This window comes from Eucalyptus grandis, chromosome 2 (genome assembly GCF_016545825.1).
Source record: "Eucalyptus grandis isolate ANBG69807.140 chromosome 2, ASM1654582v1, whole genome shotgun sequence".
Lineage (NCBI taxonomy): Eukaryota > Viridiplantae > Streptophyta > Magnoliopsida > Myrtales > Myrtaceae > Eucalyptus > Eucalyptus grandis.
The window spans coordinates 53,541,780-53,564,226 of NC_052613.1; the positions used below are offsets into that span (position 1 = coordinate 53,541,780).

The following is a 22,447-nucleotide window of genomic DNA, read 5'->3' on the forward strand; positions in this document are numbered from 1 at the left end:
GTCTCGTTAGCTGCAACAGTTTTTTTGTTCTCCTCTTAAGACTGGCGAGAAAGAATCATTTAGCTCCTTAAATAAGATGGATCTAAGTTCGTCAGCATCGTTAGACTATCAAGTCGTGGTGGACTCGAGGAGTCGGCGCCACCGTGTATAAGGAGGATGTGGAGCAATCCAGCTAGTCTGGAAAATATGATCCGAGCAATTTGCAGTCGAAACATATGAGTACTGTCCATATTTCAGAGGAGAAGGGAATCAGTCGGACGAGAAACCTCCCATTTATCTAATTATAAATTTGTGGAAGAAGATGCTGTCAACTGGTGGTTCTATGGTGTAGTGGTTAGCACTCTGGACTTTGAATCCAGCGACCTGGGTTCGACTCCCGGTAGGACCTCTTTTTTCTAGTTTTGGCAATTTCAAGCTTAATCAAGGTAAACAAAACATTTTATACTTTGTTTTCTTTATCCACCCTTTACAAAATTTGATCGTATCTTACGCACCAGAGACAATTGATGAACCTGGATCAATCAAGTAGCTAAATATACAATGCGTAACTATATAAAGGATCCTCCTTTTTGGTCTTTCGTATTTTGTAAAATATGATGAATGTTGTCTGAAAAGTTCCATGAAATATTTTTATCAGTGTAACACATAAGAAATCCCATTTCAACACAATAAAGTACTAGGAACAAGCTTTCCATAGTGGTATCATGGTCTGGTTGAATAAGAAAAAGTCATTTTCCCACTCGTTACATGAATTGTTCTTCCCCTCTAGATGGATTTGTGTCTACTCGGCACTCTAGAAAGTCACTAATAGCCACATCTGAGTCAATCCCCTCCAATAAAGAAAAACTTGTCCTCGAGTCATTTGGAGGATCTAGGTATAATGCCCCATCAGCAGAATAATCCTTGTAAGTATCAACAACATTAAAAGTGGAGAAACACTCGTCTAATCTAAATGGTCAACGACATTGGCATGAGAGGATTTTCAGCTTGGACATTGAAGATTACCTTTTCAAATCTTGCAAATCGCATGTAAACTGCTTTAATCAAGGTCACTTGCATAAATCAAAAGCCTGAGTTTCTATGAGAGCATTGAATGGGTCTCGTCACTCGCGCCATTAGATTATGGAAAAGATGTAAAACAGCATAATCCCTCTTTATAAATCATTTCCTTGCATTAACAAAGTTAAAAGCATTCCGCCCTGAGGGGGTGTCCAGTGGCCAAGAAACTGCGGCGATGCTGCAATAGACCAATCGGCAGAATGATATGAGCAAGTGGAATGTCCATCTGCTTCCAAGTGCGTTCCAGCTAAGATATGTTCAATAATTATCGTGACCATATGGAGTTCTTATATTTTCCTTGTTTTACTCGGTGGTACAGACTTGGACGCACGCTATCGCATTGCCAAACATTTTTATTCCAACATCGTTTGAATTACTGAAATTAAAGAGCAGGATAATCGGATGCGATAGAAGCTTAGGCGAGGCGAGAACGAAGGGCGGAACCGTGTTCCCTCGCGTGCAAAGAGCGGTTCGGGATGGCACGGGAGTCGATAATCGGTGAGACAAATGAGAGACTCCAGGAAATCCGAATGCAGGATTCTTTCATTTCGATGTGCTGTCGAACTGCTCCAAAACGTCAAACCATCAGATGAAATGCACGATTCAACAATTAATAGCTAATGAATTCAATACCGTGGGCTTAAAAAGAAGAAGAGGAATTCATCGTGCATATAGCCGCCGGGAAAAAAAGGGAAAATTGGAAAGGTGGGGAGACCTCTTCTTCTCCGGCTATTAGAAAACGAAAAGAAAAGGACGTGATTCGACGCCTCTGCTCCTCCCTTCATTGAACGAGAAGCTTCTTGCCTTTGTCACCTTTTCATCGTGCAAACACTATTGACGAACGCGACGTACTAGGAATCTTCTTTTTCCCTTTGCTTCCACCATCGACGCTGATCCGCAGGTCGATGAACAATGAGTGACCACGACACTCTCTCCTTTCCACCTTTCCATTATCTGCGGTGATTGTTTCCTTGTCTCTCGGAGACTTCAGGGTTTTCCAAACTATTGCTGTACCTCGCCAAAATTGAGTACTGAAAAACCCCTATTGGGGGCAATTGTTCTAAACTCTCTTGAGTGTTTATATATCATTAGAAAATTAAACCTAACACATGAAAGGCGACCATACAAGCCTCATAGTCGATTAAAATGGGATATTTCAACACTTCTCTCACATGCAAGTCGGGTTATGAGTGAAAAGTGAAATTAAACGAACATAACAGATGCACACGTGAAATAAATCAAAGCAAAACTCAACTTTAATGTCATGTGAATTTCGTGAGATCATAATGATAGCAATCTCAAAAATTTTATCATGGTATCATAGTAATGGTGGGTCCTAACTTCATCTATTTCCAAGCCCCTTATTTGTCGCCCTTGTTATGTGTTTCCACGCTTGGTTTTAGGTTAAAGTCTAGCTGACGTTTGAGCGGGAATGCAAGGATATTGAAATATTGAAACACGTCTTCCTCTGATAAATTGGACTTTTCAAACAGCTTAAAGTGGTGCTATAAAAATCATTTACATATTACGATATTGTGCATTAAAATTATTGTAGGATAACATTCTTTAACAATGCTATCTTTGCGAGACCGAAGAGGAAGGAAATGAAAGAAAGTACCGTTGATTTAGAACTTATTTTATTTTCTTCCTTCTCACGAATGTCCGAACTTTTTCCTAATGTTTTCACCCAAATTTTCGATTCTCCTCGCTTTACTCCCTTTATCAGACTAGCCTCGTGGGCATAGAATAGAATAAAAGGGCCACTGTTCCTCTTTCTCAATCACCAGTTTCTTCGACGGCCATCTAGAGGAAAGGTGCACAGGCAATTGTGCGTCACACGAATGTCTAAACGTGCAACCATATGCTTTTCCATGCTTTTCGCAATATTCTCAAGCAGGTGATCTCATTATCAAATGCCATCCACTCACAGTGCCCGGCAAGCTGACGAGAAAGTGTCTGGTCGATGCTGAAGCTCGGGCCCCGGGGTGATCGAGATGAGTCAAGAATAGTATCCAGAAATTTCTGGTGTTCTTCTTTCCATTTGTTTCACTAAAAACAAGATGAAATATCCTTCAAGAATATGTATGAATCAATATGTGAATTGAAACAAAATATAAATAGTCCATTGTTGATTTTCGATAGGAAAGCAAACGACAAAAAATTGAAAGGTACGAAGACTAGAGTCAATTGCAGCCAAGTCATGTAAAGTGCAGAAGTTTAAGAATAATGATAAATTTGCAAAGAATGATAAGTTTTGTGATTGATTGGAGAGTCTTTTATTTATAACCCTCTACCAATGATTAATGCAATTGTTACCGGAAAAGAAATAACTTTCTAATCATATCGGTAATTACAAAAAAGTTTCATGATCTCCTATTATCAAGCAACACTTATCCGCAATAAGTTATATATCCGATAATATCGTTACTCGGCAATCACATGTTGATATAAATGATTTCATTCCAGTGAAGGTTCTTATTGATAATTGATGTTTGTTATCAATAACTTTATTGAAGAATTGTCAATTTTCTTTAAATTGTTGGCTATTCTATTCATCAATGACTTTTGTTTATCAAACTCTATTATTATCGATTAAGTCTTTCACTTGTTGATTATGATCAAAAGTTAGTCATTTATGGGTGTCAACATATGCCTCCTTTTATAACAATCGAAAAATTTATCAATCATTCAATTTTTTAAAATTAGATAATCAAGGATCTTCATATGTCCACCTATCATCCGCAAATTTGATTATTCCTTGCCGAATTGCTTCTTGAATTATTTTCTTGAAAACAATACAATTAATTGTATGGTGCCACTTGCAGTATTTTTTGTTTACTAAATCTTCTTTACTTAGGATAAATGGCTTTCGGTAAATTTTATCATGCCATCTTTTAAGAATAATTTGAAAATTTCATGCAACTTAATAATGTTGAATGAGTAAGCTTGAGTGTCTTTAGCACTAGCCGATCTTGTCATTATTTTGGCACGCTTTGAGGATCAACAAACGTAAGACTTATTGACCATTATTTTTGCCACATTTACTTTAATATTTAAATTCCGATGGTACTTTGACTCATAATTTTCTAATAAAGCTTTCTTGTAACTGCTTGATATGGCCATTTATCATAATCTTTTAACAGTTGCTCATACTTATACTCTTGTTGGTCCTAAGCAAGACCTTAAAAGACTTTGACATCCCGGAAACAGACGGAATAAAGGGAGAGGTTCTCCCTCGATAAAAATAGAACCCCCACGAGGGGCCTGGCCTCAAGGGAAACTCCAAAAGGATTTCCCAGGGTAACCCCACTTGAATTCCTGCGACGCCTTCTCCCTTGAAACACAAGGGCGTTGACGGACCGACGTCCGTCCGTCCATCCACCCGCGGGAGTTTTCCCTCGGACCTTTCATTTGGTCCTTGACATAACCTTAAACTACAGCGCTCCGGGGGGGACAACCCTGATAACAAGGCCCCACACGGCTGAGTAATGCCGTGCCTCCCAGACATTCTCCGGGCCCGAAGGTCATATGAGGGTAGTCCCCTTTTCTCGGGGGAAGAAAAAGATACCAGTTGGGGGGAAAGTCCTGCCCCCCGGAAAACACATAAGAACCAAGCATGGTCCTAAGCAAGACCTTAAAAGGCTTTGACATCCCAGAAGTAGACGGGATAGAGGGAGGGGTTCTCCCTAGAAAAAAATAGAACCCTCACGAGGGGCCCGGCCACAAGGGAAACCCCCAAAAGGGGTTTCTCAAAGTAATTCCGCCTGGATCCCCGCGTGATGCCTTCCCCCTTGAAACACAGGGGCGTGGTACAGGGAAATGAAGGGTCTCCTCCCCTCATACTCTCATTGCCCATAGAAATAAATCGGCATCTTGGCCTTCAAACATTTCTTGTAGTTTAATTTTAACCCATTAAAAGCCAAATTTGTGAATGGTTTATCCAAAATTGAAGTAAGACATCTATTTTTAACCTTCTTAAACCAAGCAATAAATTGATTGACTAACTCACTATCATGATAATAAACTCTTGGTATCGTTCTATAAAATTAAGTATGGAATTTTCTTCCTATTTTTGCCCCAATTACACTCCAAATAATGTGATAAACTAGTGTGCCACGTAAAAGAAATTTTGATAAAGACAAAGGAAATAACCCAAGCCGTAGAAACTCAATTGTCCTTCCTTCCCACACTTGGCTATAGATCAAATGATGCTCTTGGAAAATTCTGGTTATATTCGGGATGTGGCTTCCTATAATAATAATATGCCTATCTAATCCTAATTGTTGTATCTAACCCTAATTGTTGTCGAATATTCTTCAACAAAATGTGCTAAATTCAATTATGGATTTGGTTAACCATCTTTCCCCTTGGCGATGATGCTAATCTTGCTGGATTATCTATGTTAATCGACATGTTAGGTGCAATAGCAATAGTCATATTGGGTGGTACCAATGGAGCCCATTGAACTTATACTTTAAACATTTTGTAGTTGACTAGCCCATCGACCAATTTGATTTGCCAAATTATTATTACCACTATGTTTATTTTGGTCAACATTAGCATAATTATTCTCATTATTTTGCCTTGATGAGAAGATTTGGACATTTGCTTGATTCTTATGGGGGTTGCTTATGCTGACCAAAGCATCAATAAATGGGGAGAGACTAGGAACATACTCCGTTACCATTGGATTGATTTGGACTAATGTGATTGAACAATCCTGATCTTGATAGAGCATTGTTTATAGTGTTAATGGGCTCGATCACATCGAATATGTGACTCACAATTTAGTTAGCCATATTTTTTTGTCGTTCTTCAAGCAATCTTCTCATGGTAGAAGCCATGTGGGAATTTGGAGCAGAATCCCTTAACTGCTCTTCATTCTAATGTCTTGGAAGATCAATTATTCCGTGTTGATTTCCTTCGACCAATCTCCCATCGCTAAAGATTAAGAATTGGCAACAACCTCGTCACCAATTCATGACATTATTATTGGTGTCAACAACACTATCGAACTCCTATTGGTTTCTAGTTTTTGTCATGGTAGTCTCCTCGAATCAATAAAATCGGGCCCCACCAGGCATATCCAAAAACTGTTTCACCAAAAACGTGATGAATATCATTCGAAAATATTTATGGATGGATATGCGAATCGACAAAGGTGGTGAATGGTCTTTTCAAGTTGTGAAATTCCACCAAAAAATCATCGATTCTAGTCAAGTAGTCAATTATCTCATTTGTCGATAATTTCTGCTGTTCACCGAACTCTGCTATTATCAATTAAATCTCTCACTTATCGTTCACAACTAACAGTTGGTCATTCGTGGGTGTCGGCTATGGCACGTATTAGTGATCTCTAATTGAATTAGTGTAATGTGTCCTCCTGGGCTTGGTCGAAAACATTTCAATCCGTGACCCGACTCGTTTCGACTTCCTCCCGTGAGCTCCAAACCAAAAGCTTCTTCGATCGGTGAATCTTTTGCTTTGCATGTACACGGTGTTTCCTTCCTTTTCATGACTGAGCCAGTAACCACAGCCCTTGAACAAGGCAAACAATCGGATTACCGATTATTACGCGAAGCGCGCCGGAACAAAGGAGTGCGGAGCCAACAGACGGACCGAACGTCGAATTTCCACTCATTCCCGATGATATTCCTCGGCATATTCCCCAAAAATCTCTGTGATCGTCCCACGTGGAGTGTGGTTAACGTTAACAGTTATCTTAGGAAGGCAATTTAAAGCTGCCCGAATAATTCTTGGGGACTACATGGAGATGGAGATGAAGACGGAGATGGAGCACCGCGAAATGTGGAAAATTCGAGATATTGTATAATCTCCAGATCACAGAGCCTCACGGGAGAGGGAGAGAGAGAGAGTGGCATATTCCTCCAGAAAAACAATGTCTTGTGTCTCTAGCCTCTTCCGATTGGAACCCTCTTCGAACATGCGCGACACAAAAAGAGATGATGTCGAAAGATCCTGATAAACTCCCATAACAAAAGACTATTTTCTCTTTTTTCTCCTTTTGGCTCCAACACTATAAAAACCGCTTCTTTCTTCTGTGATTTACACGAGACTGTATCGCGGTTCGTTCTTTCTTCTTCCTCCTCTTCTTCTTCTTCTTCTTTGCTCTGTTCCTCTCTGTAAACGTTGAAAAGAAAAGAAAAGAACAAGGAATGGCTCTGAAAGCAGTTCACGTCTCCGACGTTCCGAGCCTCGATAGAGTCCCGGAGACCGCCGCATTAGACCTCTCTTCCCAGTCCCGCTTCCTTCGAGGTGCGTAAGCTACGGATGGCTAATTTATCCTGGCTTTACTCTTCTTCCTTCTTTCCTATCGTTTTGAGCTTATTGCGATTGATATTGGGTCGACGTTCTTTCGGCATGTAGAAGCGAACAAGGTGGACGATGAGCCGAAGAAGATGTTGGTGATCGGACACAGAGGAAGCGGGATGAACGTGGTGCAATCGAGCGATGGGAGGATGCGAGCCATCAGAGAGAACTCGATCCGCTCTTTCAACGCCGCCGCCGCTTTCCCCGTCGACTTCGTCGAATTCGACGTTCAGGTAGGACACGATCCCTTAACGCATTAGCTTTTCCTTGTTGATATGGAGCGCGCAATTAGCGTTGGGAAAAAATGAGAATTTGCCGTTCTTGTTATAGAATACGTAGCGGTTTCGCGACAAGAAAAATGTTCTGAGAGCGTTTTAGGAGAGTTGTCGAGGTGATCGGAGACGGGGTGGGATGAGGCGTCGCCGGCGGGATTCGCCGGCGGATGATTAGGGAGGAGACGGGGTTCTTGAATTGCGGAGACTTGAAACCGAGCCCTGGTTCCTGGGGAACTACACGTGACACCGACGGAGAGTTTCCTGCCTTTCTGTCCCTACTCGCCGCGAAAGCGTCGCTTCTTCCAGAAAAAGAAAAAAGTTTCAGTCCAAGACCGAGATCGAAACACGTAAGAGGGTGAGGTAACGGGGCGTTACAGCTTCCTGTCACCTGTCCTGTCCTGTCCTGTTCAAATCTGTGGTCCTGACCGGAATCAAGAAAACAACAAATGAATAGATAGATTCGCTGAACCGGAGCGCGAAATCAAGATGATGCGATAAATCATTTTTTGACCAAAACCCATCATGATCTATGAGATTCAATCTAGTGGACTGGTTCCATTTATCGAACCATCACGGCTTAAGGTGATGACACCATTCTTGAGAGATGATGATCTTCTTTTCGGGCAAACTGTGGATGTATGTGACAGCCCTGTCAGGATCCTAGACCGGTTCAGTTTGCAAGTTTCAAAATTTTCCAGCTTCCTCCATCCAGTGAACAAAATTAACCCCGATCAAATCTGATGAATTTCATGCATTGCGCCTATATACCGATGAATTTCCAGTTCTTCGACTCTTGTCTAGATATTAAATCCCTTCCGTGCTTTCTCCTAATCAAAATCCGCTGGTTGTTGGTCAAAAACCTGGAGCTCGAGCTCCGTTTCGTATTCAAAGCTGAAACTAGTGAAATCATGTCAATGAAGTAATTGAGCTGTCCATTTTAAGATTTTTCTCTTCCTTTGTTGTAGAATTTCTTCTCTCGAAATTTCTGGGGACTGATTAGTTTTACTTGCTGGTGTTTTTCTGTTTTTCTCTTGCTTAAACTAATTGGTGATCATCGAAGAGCCCCGTAGAAGCAACTGTGTTGTAAACCGAAAAACAAAACTGTTTTTGTAGGTGACCAAAGATGACTGCCCAGTCATTTTCCATGACAACTTCATCCTCTCCGAACTCAAGGTTGGTAGTCCTCGTTGTTTGCAATTCACTTTCTTTTGTGCACCTAATTGACTGATCTAACTATTTTAATGGCGTTTCTTTCCTTCTTTTTTTCTGATTATATGCTGAATTTGGTCCTTGGTCGCAGGGAGGGATAATTGAGAAAAGGGTCACGGACCTCAACTTAGACGAATTTCTCTCATACGGACCACAAGATTCGCCTGAAGAGGTAATCCGATTGTCGTCCATTTTGTGTCCCTGTTCACTATTCATTAGTTTCTTTGTCTCAGCAAGATAAGTGAAAGAAGAATGGCTTATGATTTGACCATGCGTTTCGAATTTCAGGTAGGAAAGCCTCTCTTTAGGAAAACCAAGGATGGGAGGATTTTCGAGTGGAAGGTTGAGAATGATGCTCCTCTATGCACCTTGCAAGAAGCATTCAAGAAAGTCGATCCCTTGATTGGCTTCAACATCGAATTGAAGTTTGACGATCAGATTGAGTACAAAGAAGAAGAACTCACCTGCGTTCTTCAAGTTATTCTCAAGGTATGCTCTTAGGATATACAGATATTCTAGTCTTCGGTTGATCTTTGTCCTTCTAAGTACATAAAGTCATGATTTTTCTGGAGCAGGTAGTAAGCAATTATGCCAAGGACAGGCCTATTCTGTTCTCAAGTTTCCAACCTGATGCAGCCATTTTGATCAGGAAGCTGCAAAGCACTTACCCGGTAAGATCACTCTCGATTGAAGGGTTTTGCTCGTCAAGTATCCGATTCTATAGATAACAGGCAGGAAAAATGGGCTTCAAGAAATCTAACTATTAGATGATCATCCATGAACAACCCATTTTCATACTTGGCGATTGACTTTTAACTCAGGTATTCTTCCTCACTAATGGAGGAACCGAAATTTACAAGGACGTGAGAAGGAACTCGTTGGACGAGGCAATAAAGGTATGTTTAGCTGGTGGACTGCAAGGTATCGTGTCCCAAGTAAAAGCCATCTTCAGAAATCCCTGTGCCATCAACAGAATCAAGGAGTCCAGTCTCTCCCTAATCACCTACGGCCAGCTTAAGTGAGCTCTTTCTCAATGCTTCTCTTTTTTCCCCTTTTCTTTCTGTCTTACAAGGGCAAAACAATTTCCATTTCGCCACCTCAACTGATGATATATGCTTATGAACAGTAACGTTGCCGAGGTCGTGTACATGCAATATCTGATGGGAATTGAAGGAGTGATCGTCGATTTCATTCCAGAGATCACAGAGGCCATCTCAGACATCATGGGTCCTGCCAAGGAGGGGAAGGGAGAGACGGCTTCAGTTGAGGAGGCCAAAGCCAAGCCCCACTTTTCGCAGCACGAACTCTCTTTCCTGCTGAAGCTTATACCAGAGTTGATAAAGTCCTGAAGGGTCTGTAAAGTATTGAGAAAGAACCGACTTCTGTGATACCCGTCTGAACATTTCAGGAAGTCTAAAAGGCCCTCAATGTGCTTTTATCACCCCCAGGGCTCTGTTCTTGGAGAACAGGGGCCATGTTAGTGTACAGATCAGTTCTCACAACCCACCAAGACTTTGTTTCACTAAGCTCTTCCCTCTAATATCATGTTGCTTGGTTGTACTCTTAAACCCAAGTCCTCTTGCGCGAAATGCTATGGTATGTACTTGGCACTTTGTCCTTGACAAATTCCTCAACGTTATTACTTAGTTTGTAGCCAACCTATGAGCAAGACCGAAGACAAGAATACAAAATGAGAGAGCAGAACTCTATCCCTTTATTGAAATTTTTAGTGTAGCATAGATTCATTGATACATGAGAAGGAACCTGTGTCAGTCACACGCAATGCAGACCAAATCCCAAACGGCTGAGTGAAAATTCTTCTGTTTGGCCCAGCCCACTAGACCTGCTTGTGGGCTGTCAAGGTTGACAACAGAGTCCTCCCACGGGACGATTCGCAAGGTGTTCGGCCTCGAGAAGTCCTAACTCAACTAGACATGATCATCGGGCGGGATCGGGACAAGTCCACAAAATTGCCCTGGCGGTTAGACCGGGGGCCAAGTTCAGGGTTGGGCATAAGGATCGTTGTCGAAACCCCCCGCCCACCATTGAACAAATATTAAGTTTTCGTTAAAACGGTTGGGTCTCAGATGCCGGGCTCGAGAACATAATGATGTGTCGGGGCCCAACCATCTCAAAAAAAGTTTAATGGGCTCGGCCCAACAAGCCTAAAATCGTTGTCCAACCCCTTGCCTTGCCTTGCCCTGCCCTGCCCCGCCCCGCCCCATCCCCTGCTCATCCTTAACCAAGACTCAAGACCATGTTACACAAGAAGGCACCAACCAAACCCATTTCGGAGTAGGCTGATCTCTAACTATATTGGAGTTAATCGAAAAGGGAAGAACGGATCACGCTACGAGCGAAGCTCAATTGAGTCCAACTCATCTATTTCCCTTTTCTCCACCTCCTGTACTTTGCTCATGTCGTTTATCCCAAAACACCTACACAAGCGCATGTGCACACGCCATAAAAAGACTACAGCTCTGGCATTAATACAGCCTTCTCAACGCGGACGGGGGAAGAAAGGGGCAGCTCTCTTTGGGGGGTAAGAAAAGAGATTAGCAAAAGCAAAAAGCAAAAGCAAAAGCCCCAAAACAGCATGGGAGAAGGCAAGGATGTGTGAGCGTGCCTTGCGTCCAAAATGTACGTGCACCGGCTTGCTCATCCCCGGCCGAGGAATCTGTAGCTTGTAAGTTACCAAGAAAGCACACCAAACCAAAGTGACTTATCAACGAGATTGTGACGTCAATGTGCAGGCCGGTTGGTGCTGCTGCACCCGCAGATGCTCGACCGCATTTATTTTTGTTATCTTCTGATTCAGGAAGTTTCTTCGATGTGCGGTTTCTCTCTTGTTTATGGAGTGTGGCTTGCAGTTGCAAGCTTTGTGAAGCAACCTCCATCTATTGGCAGTCGGAAGCACCACATGCAACTACAGCAAGCGAGAGAGAGAGAGAGAGGAAGGTACTTTCATGTGTCGTCTGGTATCATTGGGGACTATTACATACATTCCCAGACTGTATTTTCACCCATTGGTTCTATTTCACTTTCAAACATATTTTGTAGGATTCGCATGCAATTCTCTATCTATGCTGTAGGTTTCACTTTCACCCATTGGTTCTGTTTTGGTATCATTGGGGACTGCTACATACGTTCCCTAGACTGTACTTTCTTTGAGCCACTTACGTATTTTCGCCCATTGGTTCTATTTCACTTTCAAACATATTTTGTAGGATTCGCATACAATTCTCCATCTATGCTTTATTGATTCTTGTTTTTTCTTCTTCTGTGATTTTTTCTCCTCTGGGGAGCATGTAGAGTTCAAAAAGTATGTGTATCAAGTCGCCTAAATCTGTGATTAAGCCTAATTTGGTCGCTACTATAGGATCACGGTGACCGAATCTTTTTTCCTCTTTTTAGTTAAACTTTTGGGAAGGCACCGTTGTTGCGTGACGCCGACACTCCACAATGGTCGGTGATGGCTTGAAATTTTAATGGCACTACATGATAAAAATAAAAACCTTGATCGGTGGACGAACTTAATCGACTGCGATGAATGGAATTTTCGAAATGGAAGCGAATCAAGTAACAAATCCATTAACCAAGGACTTACACATGACCCCGATTCCTCAGAATGGCATAGGAAAAGAAACTTATCTAATCGCTATCAAGAAATAACAAAACATAAGACAGATTACCGACTTAAAACAAGGTGTCAACGGTGAAAATGTTCAACAACCGAGAACCAGGATAGATTAAGTAGCTTAGTAACTAAATTGGTATTTCGAGGCGACTTCGGTTGCTGGGAAAACATGTCAAGAATCCGTCACAAAGCATCTCAAGAGGTTAAGCCATGCATTAGAAATTGATAAGTGTATTTCAAGAATAGGGTTAGGTGATGCGGCCTATACCTACATTATGTTCTTAATGTCCGCGTGAATTCCTCATCCCCGCCTTGTCAACTATCGACAGTTGATATAGGGGTCATTGTAACTTGTGGACTCAATATATCCATACCTAAAAGAAATTTAAAAAAGAAAAAAAGAAAGACAAACTTGTGAGGGCTTAACCCTAGTCGTTCATCCTACATTTGCTCTAATGCCGTTCATATTTCGTCGTCCAAAACTATGGGTTACCTATAAATGAAGGAAGACAGCTACTTGTTGTCTTCAGATGTATACATTTATTTAATTTAAAAAATTGCTTGTTAATAAGTTCTCTTGAGGAACTACATCAGCTTCAAAATTTGTGTGTTGCTTCAAGGAGGGGTTGACAAAAATAGCTTCAAAATGAAGAAAAATCGACCCAACCACCCTCGTGATTTATGATATAAGTTGAGTGAGGGAACTCCTTCTGAAGTCATTTCGCATCATTGAAGGATCCTCATTCCTAAGTCAACCTTGAAATCGATTGGAACTTTTGAATTTTCTGCCTGGCCACATGGGTTTATCTAGAAGTCCCCCATTTTTTTAGTTTTGAATGGATTTTCAATATTTTCATGCGTTTTACCCCGATTTGGATGAAATTTCATGCCCTTGTGACATCATGTTACGTATTGCCATAAGGGTTTTTTTTTTTTTTTTTTTTTTACGTAGATGAAAGAAATTAATCTTTTAAAGAGAACACATCTATGATGGGCTAGCTCCGTGCTCATCGATTCAATTTCATGCAAAATGAGATATGGCCCAATATCACGAATTTCATGTGTATGTATGGGAATCCATGTATGAAGGCATTGTTTGTGGAGGACCTATCAATGCTATCATGCTACTTCCATTTTTGCCACTTTTCCTAGTGTTCATGATAATACATATGACTCCAATGCCAACAGTATCTCTAGTTAGCGGGGCGTTGTGGTGTTTTATTCTCAAGAGCTATCACCGCACACGAATCTAAGTCATAGTCACGGCATTGAAGCACGCTTTAGCTAATTGCAACTTGCATGTGATGATGCCTTGTGGAATTGAAAGTCACTATGAAGAAAAGCGATCAAGGAAAGTAACCTGGGAAAAATTGAGAGCACAAAAAGACATATAAGAGAGGAAAAAGAAGAGGAGGAATAAAAATTAATAGATAGAGAAAGAGAGAAATGCGAAAAGTTGCTTCTCCAAAAGCTCTTCCCTTTGTATTATAATAACCTTAGAAAGAAGGGAGATCATCACACACTTGTGGCGCATTGGGTAAGGCGTAGCCATCTCGAGTGCATAGTCAGTTTGTAGATTATTCAAAGAAAATCGAACCTAAGGTGACACAAAATCCACTCCATATAAAAATTAAAGGGCAGCTCCTTTCAAGTTAACGAAGGGGTTCAAGTCAATTTGCCCGTAAGAAACCCCCAAAACTTTATCTCTTGTTTGCAAGTTCAATACTTTATGCTGCTTTCTTGCTATTCCTTCCAAGTAATTGAATTTGTCCCTCGCGTCATTCTTTTACTCGAAATTCCAACTTCTAGATCATACATACAATGAATTCAAAGATATTTGCCTCTTTTGAAATCTCTTTCTCTCTCTCTCTCTCTCCAAATTCATTGTGTGCGCCGTGTGCACAAGTAAGATGACAAAATCCATGTATAGACCAAAGTGACCTATGGGAATCCAAAATGCTTCAGAAGTGGGCAACCCAAAAAGGGATAAGGCAAATTTGGTGAACATAGGACCAATTAAAGCTAAAAAAGGTGGGGGCCGAAGTGAGTTTTTTTTTTTTTTTTAAATAATGATTTGGGAAGAAAAGTTGTAGCCTTTACCCAATTCCAGCACCAAGCTAACAAAGACGCACATGAAATATATATATTTTTACAAATTATTAAAGAATTATTTTTTTTAAAAAAAGAGAGAGAAGAAGACGAGCAATTTATGTGAACCGGAGAGCAGAAAGGCATTTCCAGTGGACAACATATTTTACTCAAAACGCAAATAATTGCAGACTTTGACGTTTCTCTTTGCTCCTTAAAACCCTCTTCCTCACCCGCACGCAAACGCCTTTGACTCCCAGCACAAGAATAAGCAGACAGGCAGATAATAGCGATGATGAATGACAGAGAGAGAGAGAGAGAGAGAGAGAGAGATTCATTTTATTTTATTTTATTCAAAGCACTGTTCCGGAAAAAAAAAATTATTCAAACAAAAGGAGTTGTAAAAGAAGCATTGCCTATTCACATCACAGCCGCAAATTGGCTTGGACAAAGCCAACTTACCTTTCCATGTAGCATGCAAGTGGGCTGCGCGAGGCCATTTGCTTGCGGGAATCTTTGATCTTTCTTAAAGAGAATAAATAAGCTTCCCCCGTTTTTTCCCCTTTTGGCCAATTTAGCCCCTCCCCCACGTTGGATTTTCCTCTATTAAATTGCGTAATAAACTATAGTTAGTACTCGGGAGGGAGGGAGGGAGGGAGGTTCCCCGTTGCATACGCAATTGAGCCAAGAAGAGGGAGGGAGGGAGGGGGAGAAGGGGTTTCTTCAACCTGTCGATGTCGTGGAGCTGCTGTTTTAAAAACCCCGCTTCTCGGCCGTCCAAGACGTTACATCCGCACTCCAGATTTCTGTCGTCTCTCCATTATCCTCTTTCGCCTCGGTCGAAATGATCTCATCCGGACATGTAGTATCAAAATGATCTCTTCGCTCCCGGGATTTTTCTCTCTCTCCCCCCCTTTTTTTTTAAAAATAGTTTTCGTGTTTGACATGAACTGCAATAAAAGAATAAAGGCCTGCATGAGCTCAATCGAGGCGGCCTTGAGACAAGGAGTTGCTAGCGTTTTTCCTCATCCAACGTTCATTTTTTATTATTATTATTTTTTTGGGGGTGTCAATCGTTTCGAGCATGACTTCTTATGTGTGGATGACAAGAGACTTAAAATTCATTTGAAAGAAACTTCTCGACTCTGAAAACTCGTTAAAAAGTGCTTAATTGGACATATTATTTAGGTAAACAGCACCGGTGAATGGTTTGAAAATCTTATACGCTTGATCTATTCGCGACACGCCATATCAAATTTCTCTATATACAGATACCGACTTACTATTATAATCGTTAGTTTTGACTAGGTATCATGCGATACGGACGAAATCCAGAAAAATGAATTGAAATTGCCAAAAGAAATTGATAGAGTTACTATTTTTTCTCTCATTGTTTTATTTTTTTTATCGTTTCGATGAAATGGAAGGGCACGTTTGTCCCATCGCAGGATGGGGAGATACTTGAGGGCCAGAATTCTCCTAAAATTATAAGAGGCTGATCCAAAAGAGTGAGACAAGAAGATATTAGGAGATCTTGAAATGGGACATCACTTTGAAGGTGGCATTTTTGGCGGCTTCCCTCGATCCGACGTGGGTGCCTGTCGTTTTGGAGGCAGGTAGGCCCCGCCGCCAATTTTTCTCCTTCTTTGCTCTCTGACTCTTCCTCCCCCGATTGCCCACGCAATGACCAAAACCACCCTACCCGTCAAGTTCTCATGGCTGAAATTATTGAAATTGAGATTGAGATTGACATGCAAGAGAAATTGCACTATTTGCCTTGGATCTAAAAACGAAATTTCACAATTCAGTCTCTTCCCCTTTTTAAGAGCTGATTTTACCGTAAGAACTATTCATTTTTGTGTGATTCTTATCGAGATTTATGCGCCGAAAATTCTCGCGAATGTTGAATAATAGTCATCAAACACAATGTGGGATTTACCGGCATTTTCAAGATCCCTTCAAGCTAATCGGCAAGGATTGTATGACTGTATTGTGATTCGACTTTGATCATGAATGAGAATTAAAAAGAGATTTTTTAACTTAAATTGGTGAGCAGTTAGGGACTTGAAATCTTGCTAAAGATAGATGTTGGACTAAGCAATGAAATACTTTTGAATGACGGATGTAAATTGTTTCAAAAACTTCTCATTTATTTTTCATTTCATTGAGAAAATTTTCAAATGGATAGTAGTGGAGGACACGTCCCTACTTAGGACCATCCCTCGCGACGAGGGATGTCGATGTTGATTTTACTTGCGAGTCTCCCCCTCCTTGTCTTGTTTCGAAAATTTTGGGAACCTCGGAAACACGGCTAACTTTTCGAATAATTATTAAAATCATAAATATTCATGCCCTATGAAAACCCAAGATGTACGGAATTGTACTTTTCAATCGAAAATTTGAGACTGCACTCGAGAAATAAAGTGAGGACAGAACATGGCTCCAATATTATTACGTTAGAAAAGCCCTTTTCAAAAGTTTAAACCTAAAATCGGAGGGAACCAATTTGTATTTCATGAAATCTCATGAAAAATTCAATGTACAAAGACTTACTTTGTCTCGGAGAATGCGAATGATTTAGAAAATTTCATAAAAATAATTACTTATTTTTCTTATTAAAAGAAAACCAAGACATATTCCAATTAAATCTTAAAGCAAAACAAGCTTCAAACGAGAAGATGAATTATCATAAAAAGATTAGGGTCACACGTTCAAATAGCATATATATGCTTTATTCAAATCGAAATCAACAACTAACCACTAAATCCGTACACCTAGATCTCTATCCGCTGTTGCAACTTTGCCTCTTTTCAATGCACGTTTAAGTTAAGCGTCTCCGGTCGCCGTTTAGAATAACAAGATTCAACCTGCACAGATTTGACATTCGCATGAGGGTAAAACTTACATGGAACTCCTTCGATCTTTTTCAAAACCGAACTTGTACACTGACAAAACTCGAGCGAGGCGAAACCCCGACGTCATACACGCAAAAAATTCCAAAATTAAATTAGATTCGAAGATAATTTATTTTTTTGGCGAAACGAAGGGCAGCTGCGGAATACCATTGTCAAATGCTTCAATTACCACATTGTCCTCCGGATCGTCGCGACAGGAATAAAAGAAATGTAAAAAAGGGAAAAAGGACAAAGCGGGGAAGTTCGGATCGAAGTCGAAGAAGGCAGCGGCCAAGGGAAACTTGCGGGACAAGGCAGACGTGCGGCGAGGGGGTACACTAACGTACGCTCCCCACCTCAAAATAACGGCGGCCCCTTTCATCGACACTTCCCCTTTTTTTTGTTTCCCCGGTCTAGGCTTTTTTGGCCCCAGGGACAACTTCGTACTTTCCTTCGCCGATCCGAAAGGTCTGTCTTCCCCGGTGATCTCCAGCTGTAAGCATGGCGTCACGTGACCTCACCCCCGCAGTGCCCTCGCCTCGAAGCTCCAACTTACGGCATTGCCCCCCCCCGCCCCCGGGGCGGGTAATCTCGTCTGACGTTAGGTTTTGGCCCCGTGAAGGAGCTCTTCGTGAGCTTTTTTTTCATTCATGGGCTTCCTTATCCCGCACAGAAAGTTGTTTTCGGCAAAGATTGCCCTTTTTTTTTTTTTTTTTTAAATTTTTTTTTAGCAGTTCGTGAAAATGTTGTGTATTGACTATTTAGTTGGAAAATTACAGCCTCGCAAAAAAACTTTTGAGACACGAGTTGTTATAAATGTCGTGTTCGAGGGCTCTGTCGAGTTCCGGTTAATTGATACTCACAGTCCTCGCGAGTCGATGATGACCGCTCAATTTTTCTATTTTCTATTCAACAACAGACATTCCTTAAGGTATTATTAATCTTTTTTAAGAATTCGAATCAAAACATTAAAGCGACGGAAAGAACTAACTTTGCAATGCTTATGTGGAGGAAAATTATATGAATGGGGTTATAGGAAAAATAGTTATTTGGTTTAGGAAACTCTTCTTTCTTTAGAGTTTCTTAGAAAAAAAAATACTATAGATTTTTTATGCTATTTCTAATCAGATTTCTTTACCTTTTGCTTGTGTATGAATAAATCTATTTTCGCTAATTTTTCTATATGAGTCTCTCAAATACCAAATTTTGCTAAATTCAACCCATATGATTAGGAAAGCCCTTTACTAAATTTCGCTAAGCCAACCGATATGATTTTTTTGCTAAGTCTAATCAAAACTCTTCTTTCACTAAATTTCGTTATATTATGCGGATGAAGTCTAACCAATGCAACACTCAAATTGGAAATATTTCGCGACCTATATCTTCGAAAAAATTTTATCCACATCAAACTCTAATATTGTCTAGATTAGTTAAATTTTTCCAATCATGTCCACGTGTGCGACTGCGTATTTTTTCCGCATCCAGCTTTGGCATTATCCGACGTTCATGCCGACTAAATTTGGCTGGATATGATTTCTCGGGAATTTGATTATAAAATTTAGCGGAGTAATAATGACCCAATCGGACAAATCACACGTATATCGAAAGTATAGGGACAAAGAGCGAAATTTTTTTTTTTTTCTGTACGGCAGTTCGGGTTATTCCGATATAGGAGGGAGTCGACTCGAAGCGAGAGACCGATTATTCTTTCTTTAGGATGCCCCATTAAACAAAAGAAGGAAGCGGAAAAGATTTAAAAGATTTGCTTAAACCTCTTTTTTCCCCGATGCTGTCCGGAAAATCTTGAAAACTTTTTGGGTTCCTGACGTACTTTGTTATAAATGGCGTCGGGGGAAAATTGGGAGATTGAGTCTGGTTTACGCCAAGTATGTCGTCTCCTCTTATTCTATTCTCTCTATCTCTCTCTCTGTCTCTCTCTATCTCTCTGCTGCGCCCGTTACTATAAAGCACCGCACTTTCCCTCTCTCCCAAACGCACCCGCCAGCGCCCGGCCCACGCGACCATCCTCAATTTCTGCCGCAGCCAGGCTGTACTTGCCATCGTCCACCTTCTTGCCTTAAAAGGGTCTTCTTGTTTTGATCTGCCATCTTTTTGGGGGAGAGAGAGCGAGGAGACCTTCTCTTTTTTTCCGTGTTTCGGGAAGAGCCGGGCAGTCGTGAATTTGAGGCGGAACTGTTGAGAGGAAAAGCCTGAATTTTTGTCCGTTTAAAATCTTTTTTTTTTTGGGGAGGCGAAAAGAGGTTTTAATAAGGCAGCGTATTCGGCGAGATGGATAAGCTTAACTTCGTGAAAAATGGGGTCCTACGATTGCCTCCTGGTTTTCGGTTCCACCCGACGGACGAGGAGCTCGTGCTTCAGTACCTGAGGAGGAAGGTCTACTCCTTCCCTCTGCCCGCCTCTATCATCCCTGAAGTCGAAGTCTGCAAGTCCGATCCTTGGGACTTGCCTGGTCAGTGTGTGTTTCGTTTTTTTTCCCTTCTCCACAATTGAAAACCTTATCGTGAATTGAACATGTTTCTGATGACGTTTCGGCTTCCGGGTTCAGGCGACTTGGATCAAGAGAGGTATTTCTTCAGCACGAGGGAGGCCAAGTACCCGAATGGGAACAGGTCCAACAGAGCAACCGTCTCAGGGTACTGGAAGGCCACTGGGATCGACCGGCAAATCGTGAGCTCGAGAGGCAGTCAGAGCCAAGTGGTGGGGATGAAGAAGACCCTCGTCTTCTACAGAGGCAAGCCCCCGAGCGGCTCCAAGACCGATTGGATCATGCACGAGTACCGCCTGGTCAACCCTGAAGCCTCGGTCCCTCCCAAGATCATGAACTTGAACCAGGTGAGGGTCTCGAGAGAGCCTCCACACTTGGCATTGTGTGTCGAAATGCGCATCTCGAGCTCCATAGGCTGATCGATATTGCTACTTTTTAGTGACCTCGATGGCTCGTATTACCGTCGGAGCGCAGGGTTCTTGTACCTTATTTTCTTGTAACTTTGCTGATTCGATTTGGGAATTGTGCAGACCCCTGTTGAGCCAATGGAAAGCTGGGTCCTGTGCCGGATATTCTTGAAGAGGAGGAGCTCCAAGAACGAAGGCGAAACCCCTGTCCCCTGCCAAAACCTCAAGGAAGCTCCAAAATCCAGGAAAAACAAGCCCGTGTTCTATGACTTTATGACCAGAGACCTGAACCTCGCTCCTTCGTCTTCTTCCTCTGGGTCGAGTGGGGTCACCGAGGTGTCCTCCCATAATAATACAGATGAACACGAAGAGAGTAGTTGCAATAGCCTCAGAAAAGCTCTAAAGCACTAGGATTTTGCACCAAATCTAGGTTTTCTCGAACCAAAGTTTCCGGGGCTTCCCTGTTTAAGCCAGTTTAAAGAAGAAGAAGAAGAAGAAGAAGAAGAAGACGAAGACGAATAACAGCCCTCGAGGAGTCCACATATCTGGTCTTGTTAGGTTTCTTTTAGTTCTCATCTCTTTCTCTGTAATATCATGGGACTAGAGACAGAGAGATGTCCACAGAAGAAAGTTGAAAGGGGAGAAGTTTCGGCTATTAACTTGTTTTGCTAACATCTAGAGTCCATGGATGTTGTTAAGAGTCATGATCGACCGATACTGTCATGTCCATGGATGTTGTTAAGAGTCATGATCGACCGATACTGTCATGTATTAATCTAGGGAATTTCAGAGTTTTCTTCTATGTGCATAATGTCTTTTAGAATGCCCAAATTTCAATCCATGCTCTACCAACGCATTCTGTTCACTTAAGGAGGCAAAACATAGTGCTCATTTTCATTTGGAGAAAGGCATTTGGATATTTTTTAGGGAGCACGCCAATCAAAAGTATGGAAAAGAAAATGGCAACATCTAAGCAAAGAGGGGGGGAAATGTTTGGAGGAAAGAGGGGTAATAATATCACGGATCTTACAAGATCGTTGGTTGCCGTTCGTTTGGTACAAATTATGCATGGGCGCAAACAAAAAAAATTGGTCATGAACTTTCCAAAGAAAGAAACCTTTGGGGTAGCACAAAAATGGCTCTTGCACAAGGCTCTCTCTCTCTCTCTCTCTCTCTCTTTCCGTGAGAAAGGGCTGTTGCTTTGCAGAACCTAATTCTTCTTCTATGTTTTTGGCCCAGAAAGACAGATTCCTCTGTGTCCTTTCCCACTGGTTGGAATCTCCAGCGCCAAGGTGAATTTTCGGGCCAAGTCTTCGCACATACTCCTCCAAATCTTCTAAAGAGGACGGTACCCTATGAAAGAGAACCTAATTCTCCCTTATATCTCCAAGAATTTGGACCCAACCTCGGGCAATCTTGCAAATATTCCTCACTTTAGCATTGAAAATTAGCGGAATCCTATTCACGGGAAGGGGGGGAAATAAAGTTATTCTTGAAGCATTTACATTTCCGGCCACTTAGGATGCGGATTCTCAAGGTTTGGTACGTGGTGATTAGGCAACAGGGTGAGAAGGAGTTGGTCTCAACTGTCTAGATAGACGGTAGGTAATTACTTGCGCAGTCCGTCGCCAATTAGTGTGATTGACGGGTTTAGAGTAGACTCAAGAAACGGGCTGATGGTGTTTAGCGTCCGAGAACCGGTCAGATTGATGAGCGCAAGTCGCTTGAATCTTTGCCCCTATTGAAAAGGGGTGGACCCAAATTCCTGACTCAGCTACATGTCCATTAAATTATGCATCTGCCGGATGGCAAATGGCACAAGTTCTCTTCGCTATCTTCCAACCATCCCCACAGCTTTGACCACTGCCGATGGAAAAGCAAGAAAAAGAAGGCATGATTCCTGATGGGATGGTGTTATTTTAGTGCTCTTGCACTTGTAAAAGGGTTTAACCCGCGTATCGTCAAACACGCGACGGTCAAGACCAAAATGCACGCATTAGCAAAATATGTTTTCTCGTTGCGGGATGACCGAGCCCCTTCGC

General features: G+C 41.6%; 2 protein-coding genes and 1 non-coding gene across 4 annotated transcripts; all 3 read left to right on the forward strand.

Moving 5' to 3' along the window:
* The first annotated feature begins 316 nt into the window (after window positions 1-316).
* Window positions 317-388, forward strand: TRNAQ-UUG. Its single transcript has one exon. It is a non-coding gene; the product is annotated as a tRNA-Gln (tRNA).
* Window positions 389-6,765: 6,377 nt separating this feature from the next.
* Window positions 6,766-10,531, forward strand: LOC104433711 (glycerophosphodiester phosphodiesterase GDPD1, chloroplastic). Its single transcript, XM_010046555.3, has 8 exons — window positions 6,766-7,335; window positions 7,447-7,622; window positions 8,778-8,837; window positions 8,965-9,045; window positions 9,162-9,362; window positions 9,449-9,544; window positions 9,695-9,891; window positions 10,000-10,531. The coding sequence occupies exons 1-8, from the start codon at window positions 7,236-7,238 to the stop codon at window positions 10,220-10,222; spliced, it is 1,134 nt and encodes a 377-aa protein (XP_010044857.2). The 5' UTR covers window positions 6,766-7,235; the 3' UTR covers window positions 10,223-10,531.
* Window positions 10,532-19,367: 8,836 nt separating this feature from the next.
* LOC104433712 (NAC domain-containing protein 83) lies at window positions 19,368-21,242 on the forward strand. Of its 2 annotated transcripts, none has more exons than XM_010046556.3 (3): window positions 19,368-19,968; window positions 20,059-20,345; window positions 20,529-21,242. In XM_010046556.3, the coding sequence occupies exons 1-3, from the start codon at window positions 19,782-19,784 to the stop codon at window positions 20,814-20,816; spliced, it is 762 nt and encodes a 253-aa protein (XP_010044858.1). In that variant the 5' UTR covers window positions 19,368-19,781; the 3' UTR covers window positions 20,817-21,242. The 2 variants fall into 2 exon arrangements, with proteins under 2 accessions (XP_010044858.1, XP_010044859.1); XM_010046557.3 differs by having other exon boundaries at window positions 19,373-19,962.
* The last annotated feature ends 1,205 nt before the right edge of the window (window positions 21,243-22,447 follow it).